Below are 8,752 nucleotides of genomic sequence, written 5' to 3' on the forward strand. Positions count from 1 at the left end.
GGATTTTCAGGTCTTAAACAACGTGCCAAAGACAAAGTTGGAGAAAAAGAGGAGTTTCCGGGCATTTTGGATGAAAACCGCAAAAAATCTGCTGAAGATACAGGTCATGCACGGCCATGCGATCCATGTGCACGCCCGTGCAGATTCGCGACACCGGAAGTACTGCCAGTGCACAAGGCGGTGCAACTGATTTTGCGGACATGCACGGCTGTGCGTCCTAGATGCACTCCCATGCATCCCCGGATCCTCGGAAGCATGCCTAGTGCGACCAACCATGCATTCAATTTCCCGGATATGCATGACCGTGCACCTCATGTGCACGGTTGTGCACGTCGTTCAACTTTGCTGCCCAACTGACATCATGATTACATTTGTTAGTGCATGGGCATGCACTTTTGAAAACCCTATAAAACAGAGCAGACACATTCTAGTCAATTATTGGATATTTTTGCTAACTTTTGGGCGATTTCTAGGCTCCGAAAACTGTCAGCTTTGGTCGAATTTAAGCTTTGGAGTTGCAAAGAAGCTTAATCATCATACATTCCATCAAACCCTTGCTTGATTATGGTTTAAATCCTTGTTCTTTCCATATTTTTGGTCACATTTCAAGGATTGACCTGACGTATTATGTATTATTGTATCCTTAGGGCAAACACACTAGTTTACTTGTTTTATGAACAATCATTAGTAGGTTAATCTTGTTTGTATGAAACTTTGGCATTTTTTCATGTTTAAATCTTGATGATCATATGGCAAGCATGTTTCATTAATGTTGGATTCTTGATTATAGTTTGTTATTTTTGATGATTAATGAATGTTTAGTTGAGATATGTTGAAAAAACCTTGATTAAGCACTTATTAGTAAGCTATTAACTTGTTAATGTGTTTACACCATGAAAATGGGTATTGGTTTAATAAAAGATACATCTGACTTTAATCAAGATACACATAAGGACTTTAACGGGTTAGTTGGTGTTATTGCGAGTACTTGACATGGTTTATAATCTTTATCTAGTAATTTTGGTTGAAATTGCTATCTTAGTAGATTCGTGTTTAAGGGTTCCAAAATGAAATAGTTTGTGATATGATCTATATTATGCTTGTCTCGGTGGTTGTATTGTGATTCGGTATTGTTTTCCTTAATCAAGCGAGGTTAGAAAACTCTTTGTGAACGCGTTTTAGGATCAGATTTGACTCCCGAACGATTGCGAATGACACGTACGACGTGCAGAATTCGTGCATGTGTGTGGACCGAACACAAGAACGTAATTAACAATGATTCGATTATAGATTTGACAATGTTTTACCCCTTGAATCACCTCCTTTGCTACTTTCTCTATCTAGACTTCAAAGCTCTTCAAGAATACAAAGTGGCAAAAGTTCTAAGTGAAATACAAGACACTCCTATTTATAGACTCACTTAAATGAATGCTCCTTCACTAATTAACTCCATCCGTCCGGATGGGCAATACACCATCTGTCCGGATGGACTTCTTCCTATAATCTTCATTCATTTAAACTTCATCTTGTTCTGTTTATGCTACGAAACATGATTGACGGAGGTGATAGACATTATGCACTCACACTCTTAACGAATAACTAACTTATATTTAGAAGATTTGCATGAAAATATGTCAATAGCTATCTAATGAATGATTTTAGGTGGTTAAAGTGTGTTTATCGCGTTAACTTTCTGATGGATTATCATGTTAGGATTCCCGAAAGGGATACTAATTGTCTATATAATTGGAAGATTGATCAAGTGCCTTCGTAACGTGTCCGGCTTAGTTAACATGCTTAGATTGTTTGCGAAACAAGATAACATATATTTTTGTATTTGGAGTCTTTTATGTTTTAAAATATAGTTTAGGATATTTTTTGTTAAAAAACCTCATTCACCTATCTTTTTACCGGTAAACCAATGACAACGGTTTGGTACTTATGTGTCCACCCGCGTCCATGGATCGATCTCTGGTTCTTACCTATACTTTACTACATATATGATAGGGTACACCTAGGGCTGCAAACGAACCGACCGAACACGATATATGTGTTCACGAACTGTTCATGAACACTTACCGAACGAGATATTATGTTTGTGTTTGTTTGATAATGAAATGAATTTTTTCGTGTTCGTTTGTGTTTGCTTGTTAATTTTAGACAACGAACGAAAATGAACGTTGATGAACACAAATGAAGACAAATTAATACTCATGAATACAAATGGAAACAAACGAACACAAATAAGAGTTTATGAGCAGAAGATGTAATAAATTGACACTTATTACATATTTTATTTGTCAAAATTTTAAAGTATTTAAATAAAATATAAAAAACTAAAAAAAATAATGAACTATCGAACACGTTAGCAAACGTTCACGAACATAAACGAACGAACGTGACCTCTGTTCATGTTTGTTCATTTAACTAAACAAACGAAATTTTTTGTTCGTGTTCGTTTGTTTAATAAACAAACGAACTTCCTGCCGAACGGTTCACGAACTGTTCGCCAAACATTTGGTTCGTTTGCAGCCCTAGGTACACCTGTCCTTATTGTGTGTGTTTTAATGTTAAGGTATAAATCATTAAAATAAATATTAAAACCGAGTTCGTGTGTAAAATTCATTGTAAAAATATGTATATATACGCACACGTCACAAGGACACCGCCTGATTGAATATGGTAACTTAAAGGACATCCGGTGTAATTTTCATAGTTAAAGGACAACGCCTACAACTTCGTTTAATCTTAAAGGACGTAAAATGAAATTTGGCCTTGTTTTTTTTTTAATTTTTCTCGTTAGGTTACAAATGCCAGTATCATACATGTGTCATAGCAAACAAATACCCGTCCCGTGTAGCACAGAAAAAATCCTACTAGTTGTACATTAAGGTGTTGTTTGTTTCTTAAGAGGTAAAATATCTGCAGTCTGCGGACCACATCTGCAGACATCTGTAGAAGAAGAGGTTGACCAAACCTCTGCGGTCTGTAAGAAGAAGGTTGTTTGTTTTTTAACGTATGTAGACTTAAAAAATAAACTGGTGGTGGTGGTGATGGTGGTGGTGGACAGTGGTGGGTGGTGGTGGTAGACGGTGGGTGGTGGTGGTGGGTGGTGGGTGGTGGGTGGTGGTGGTGGTGGTGATGATGGATGGTAGTGGGTGGTGGACGATGGTGGTGGTGGTGATGTTGATGGACGGTGGTGGTGGGTGGGTGGTGGTGTTTAACCCTCTACAAACCTTAGAATATCTTAGAAGTGGTTGGGCCAAGTCTGCACCAAGAAGAGTTCGCGCAGACGTTCTCTAATGAAACGTCTTCGAAAAAACAAACAGTCTGCATATAACAATGTCTGCATGTGGTCTGCGCGGCGCAGACAGAAGAGCCTGCACAGATCTTTTTTAGAAAAACAAACACCACCTAAGTCATTATTAGATTTGAGTTTTGACATTATGTATAAGGCTGTAAATGAACCGAACACGAACAAGGCCTTGTTCGAGTTCGTTTGATAAGGAATGGACATGCTCATCCACGATTCACGAATGCTTACCGAAAGAGATTTATTGTTTGTGTTCATTCATTAAGGAAATTAACATGTTCATGAAGAGTTTATGTGAACACAAACAGACACAAAAACATGTTCCTGAACATAATGAACACAACTGAAAGTTATATATTTATTTTAAATTAAAATATGCATTTTTACGAGAAAGATTGCGAATAATCCACCAAAAATAAACAAGTACTTAATATCTATCCAAACATCATCATTCATCAATTTACCCACTAAAATTTTCACAAATAGCAAAACTAAGGTAGGTACAGTTGACATAATTAACACAAAAATTAACTCTTTTGTCAAACTTAAGCAAACAAAATTGAAATGTTCAAATAACTGAATAAGTGATGCTTTCAATTTAAAAAAAAAAACTAAAACCAATAAAATAAAATTACTACATAAAAAGCATTTAACGACCGAACATAAATGAACATAACCGAACATTAACGAACATAACCGAACGAACACAACCTCTGTTCATGTTCGTTTGTTTAACTTATCAAACGAAACTTCTTATTCGTGTTTATTCGTTTATTAAATAAACGAATACAAACAAACTTTTCATCAAACAGTTCATAAATTATTCGCTAAACGTTCGATACGTTTCCAAACCCTAATTATGTATGATAAACTTAAAATTAAAATACCCCACAGCCCACTCAAACCCTTTGCCACACTTTTTCCATGCCTCTTCAATAAAAAAATAAAATATCAAAGTTGAATTATGGAGCAATAAATACATAACAAATCCGCTGTTGGAAACTGCCCACTGGAAAACCAAAACCATGGCCCCTGGTATTCATCCAAATCAACTCTATCTTAATAACCTTTTCCGACCAAACTACAAAGAATCATCATCATCATCTTTATTATCTTTTCACCCCATTAAAACCCTCTCAATCACACTGTCATCTTCACCAAAAATCATCACACCAAAGTACCATTTCATCTTCTTCTGTTCTGTTCCACTTTTCCTGTCTTGTCCCCATCTTTTTCTGTTTCTTTAACATCAAGATCCAAACTTTTTTACCCCCTTTGGGTATTCACACACAATTGTTTTCAAAAGTTGTGTTTTTTGATCATACCCAGTTTGGTTTTTTTGGATAAATGGGGATGGAGAAAGTGTCAGGTGAAAGGAAGAAGAGGAGGGTGAGACAGAAGAAGAAGAAACTTTCAGTAGTTCAGAAGCTTTATGATATATGTAGAGAGGTGTTTGCTGATTGTGGTCCTGGGGTTGTTCCTTCTGTTGAGGGTATTGAAAGGCTAAAACATATTTTAAGTAAGTTTTTTTGATTTTTTTTTGTATTTGTTTTTGATGTTGGGTTATTGGTTTTATCAAATGGATCTATGTCTGATTGTTGGATTTGTGATCAAGAATACATTTTGATATGTGGGGTGTTTTGATTTGTGAGGGTTGGGTTTAATTTGAGTGTCTTGTTAATGATTTTGTTCAGTTTTGAATGTTATGAGCTTGAGTTTATGATCAAGAATGCATTTTGATATGTGGGTTGTTTTGATTGGTGAGGGTTGGATTTAGTTTGACTGTCTTTTTATTGAATTTGTTCAAATTTGATGTTCTTGAGGTTGAATCTATGATAACAATAATGCATTTTGATATGTGGGTTGTTTTTATTTGTGAGCATAGCTGTTAACGGCGAATAAGGACAAATAGCGATAAGCTACTTGTATGCTACATTGCGAATAGTGATAAATAGTGGGCGCGATAAATAGTGGGCGCTATTTTATAAATAGCGTGATACACTAGATTTTTTTAAAAAATTTTATATGTATATTATATCAAAATATATATGCTATTTTACATGGATATTTAACAAAAAAAAATGTAAAATCCAACTATTTTATAGCTATATTTAATTGCTATTTATATTTAAAAAAAACTATTGCTATGCTACATTGCGTATAACGATAAATAATGGGCGGCTATCTATAAACAGCGCGATACACTAGAGTTTTTTTTAAATTTTATATGTATATTATATCAAAATATATATGCTATTTTACATGGATATTTAACAAAAAAACCTGAAATCCAACTATTTTATAGCTATATTTAATTGCTATTTATATTAAAAAAACTACTATTGCTATTATCGCTATCTGTCGCTACAACCCTAAGCCTAGACCTATACACTACGTCCGCTCGCTATTGACAGCTATGTTTGTGGGGGTTCGGTTTAATTTGGCTTATCTTTTCAATCAGTTTGTTCAATTTGATATTTTGATTTCTTGTAGTTTGTTTAGTTAAATTTTGAAATTAGTCCATTTTGACTTGGTGTTAATTTAGCTAAAACTTTAAAGCATCAGGTCGAAATTTAGAGAAAAAAAATAGAAGTTTATTATAATTAGGAAACCTTTGATGCGTTGTTCAATCTCGTATCTGCTGCTTATAATGTTATCTATAGATTTTGATGGGAATTAATTACTTATCGTATGACCGAATCTTTCGTCGGCAACACAACATCTATCAAACCGAATGAGTTTGCGTGCAATATTTTGTTGGTTAAGCTGGTGGAGATGATGCTTGTTTTGGTGTGTGTCGCCGATGAACCGTTTAAATATCTGGCATTTTTGTTTATTTTGACCGATTAAATCTCTTGAAAAGTAACAACTTAATATGATTATGGGGTTAAGAAGATAACTGCTGAATTTATTATTTTATATTTATTTTTCAGACGGAATAACCGCACCAGATGTCGGTGTATCGCCTAATATGCCCTATTTCAAGGTTAAAGAAACCTCAACATTTCCTAAAATCACATACCTACACCTTTCTCATTGTGACAAATTTTCGGTACGTTTTTTATTGTAAATTTTCGTACTTCATACCTATCAAGCTAAAATCTCTAAACTTAAAAACAAAGATGGAAAATGTGGGTCATTTTTATTGATTACGTTTCATCGTTTCAGATTGGGATTTTTCTTTTGCCTCCGTCGGGTGTCCTGCCGCTCCATAACCACCCTCAGATGACGGTTTTTAGTAAGCTTCTGTTTGGAACCATGCATATCAAAGCATATGATTGGGTGGATGACGGTGCTACAGTTTCTACTCCTGAAGCTGATTTATCAAAGGGTGAGTTTTTTTTAATTTTATATTTTTTTTTTAATTTTTTGCCATGTTAATGTGATTCCGATAGTAGTAAGTTCCATCACGTAACAAAATAGAAAAAAAGAGTAAAATGTCATTTTCGTCCCTCAGGGTTGGTCAGTTTTCCGACTTTCGTCTGAAGGTTTGTTTTTTCGCATCTTGATCCAAAAGGTTTGATATCTTGCCATTTTCATCCAGCTCGTTAACTTCGTCTATTTTTCTCGGTTAAGCTAGGGGTATTTCTGTCTTTTTTGTTAACTTAAAGGGCAATTCAGTCTTTTTCACTTAAAGGGCAATACTTGTACATTATGCTAAATGCTTGTACATAAGTGAAATAGACCGAATTGCCCTTTCGGTTAACAAAATAGACGAAAATACCCTTAAGGTAGAAAAATGAATGGAGTTAACGAGCCCGATGAAAACGGCAAGATTTTAAACCTTTTAGATCTAGATGCGAAAAAACAAACCTTTGGACGAAAGTGGCAAAACTGACCAATCCTCCGGGTCAAAATGGCATTTTACTCTAGAAAAAAATATAAAATTAGCCCATGCACATGATTATGACTTGACGACGACCAAGTGGCCCGTCTACATATGGCAAAATAGGCCGATTGAGTAACGGGCTCAAGTCAAATTCAAAACACTTACTTTTTTACTAGTCAAAACGGGTTGGGTTGACCTGAAACACATCTTGCCCGACACTTTGTTGACTTTGGATCTATTAAAAATAACTCATGCACCCCTATTTTACAGGTGAAGTGACCCCTGTTAGCGTACGCTTGGCAAAGCTCAAAGTCAACTCCGCCTTCACCGCCCCATGCAACACATCAATTCTTTACCCGACAGATGGCGGTAACATGCATTGCTTTACCGCCATCACATCCTGTGCCGTTCTTGATGTTCTTGGCCCGCCATACTGCGATCCCGAAGGCCGACATTGCCAATACTATCGCACTCATCCTTTCACTTGTTTCTCAGGTCTATTACCCATTACTCTCCTCAACTAACTAAATTTACACTCTTTTATTTCCATAAGTAACTCATAAAAATCGTAACTTTTTAATCGTACAACAGTTGACGATAAAAAGTTGCCCGATGGTGAGAAGATCGAAGACCATGCATGGCTTGAAGAGATAGATAAGCCCGCAAGCTTATCGGTGGTTGCAGCTATGTACAACGGTCCAAAAATAGTCGAGAAATGAGAAATGATCTGATCTTTCGTGTTAGAATTTCTGCACAAAAAAAAAAAAAAAAAACTTGTCTTTTTTTTTCTTTCGTTTTTCAGATTTGTCGGGTAAAGATGGGTTTGCATCGGATCTTCGGTTAGTTTGAAGATCTTGTACATAATTTGATCATAACCATCGAAAAGGATACATAACTTCTGGAGCTAGAACGACCAAATTAAGGTACAAAGATCATCGTACTTTCTTGATTTGGTCGTTCTGGGGCGTCAGAAAAAAGTATTCACCATAAACGGGGATAGAAACGGAAATTATGGTACTTTCTTGAATTGTTTTGAGACAAACATGTTGGTTTCTATAAATGGGTTTAGTTTTATATTTCATGGGTTTGTGCATTTTGCTAGATTTGGTTTGTTTCTACTTCAGGATTAGTTCTATACTATATGGGTTTTTGCTCCTTATAAATAAGGGAGATATAATCTTTAGCAAAAAAGATTGTAGGGGAATACCTTTTCTTAACAAGGGAATTAAATAGAAATTTCCTAAACGCTAATACTAGATTATTGGCAAAGAGGGCCTTTTTTAGAATATCTAGGCAACTAGGCTTTTGAAAGTTTCGGGTTTGAGTGACAACACTAAAAAATATAGCCCGGGATGCTACCGCTTTGTATTGTTCATCTCTAGCTCCTAGTCGTTTTTACAAAAATCGTTGTGCATTGATGATTTGATTCCCTATATGTCTTTAACTAGTGTGGTAGATCATGAGAGTTGTGTCTTTAACTAGTAATTTTAATTAACTGATAGTAAGATGAAATCTATATTTATTCGTATCTATACTATATAATAAAAGAAACTAATAAAGTGACACATGTCGTTCATTGAAGCCATCAATTAAAAGATAATTATAAAATT

General features: G+C 35.3%; 1 protein-coding gene across 1 annotated transcript; it reads left to right on the top strand.

Annotated features, from left to right (window-relative positions):
* The first annotated feature begins 4,284 nt into the window (after positions 1-4,284).
* Positions 4,285-8,223, top strand: LOC110927129 (plant cysteine oxidase 2). The gene is made up of 5 exons (XM_022170741.2): positions 4,285-4,832; positions 6,247-6,365; positions 6,482-6,644; positions 7,413-7,637; positions 7,734-8,223. Exons 1-5 carry the CDS (start codon positions 4,661-4,663, stop codon positions 7,859-7,861), a joined length of 807 nt encoding a protein of 268 aa, XP_022026433.1. The 5' UTR covers positions 4,285-4,660; the 3' UTR covers positions 7,862-8,223.
* Positions 8,224-8,752: the final 529 nt, after the last annotated feature.

Source organism: Helianthus annuus, chromosome 7, assembly GCF_002127325.2.
Source record: "Helianthus annuus cultivar XRQ/B chromosome 7, HanXRQr2.0-SUNRISE, whole genome shotgun sequence".
NCBI lineage: Eukaryota > Viridiplantae > Streptophyta > Magnoliopsida > Asterales > Asteraceae > Helianthus > Helianthus annuus.

Coding starts and splice junctions, on each gene's coding strand:
- LOC110927129 (XM_022170741.2), top strand. CDS start 4,661: ATGGGGATGGAGAAAGTGTCAGGTGAAAGGAAGAAGAGGAGGGTGAGA. Junction 4,833..6,246: donor AAGGCTAAAACATATTTTAA/GTAAGTTTTTTT, acceptor TTTATTTTTCAG/ACGGAATAACCGCACCAGAT. Junction 6,366..6,481: donor CTCATTGTGACAAATTTTCG/GTACGTTTTTTA, acceptor TCATCGTTTCAG/ATTGGGATTTTTCTTTTGCC.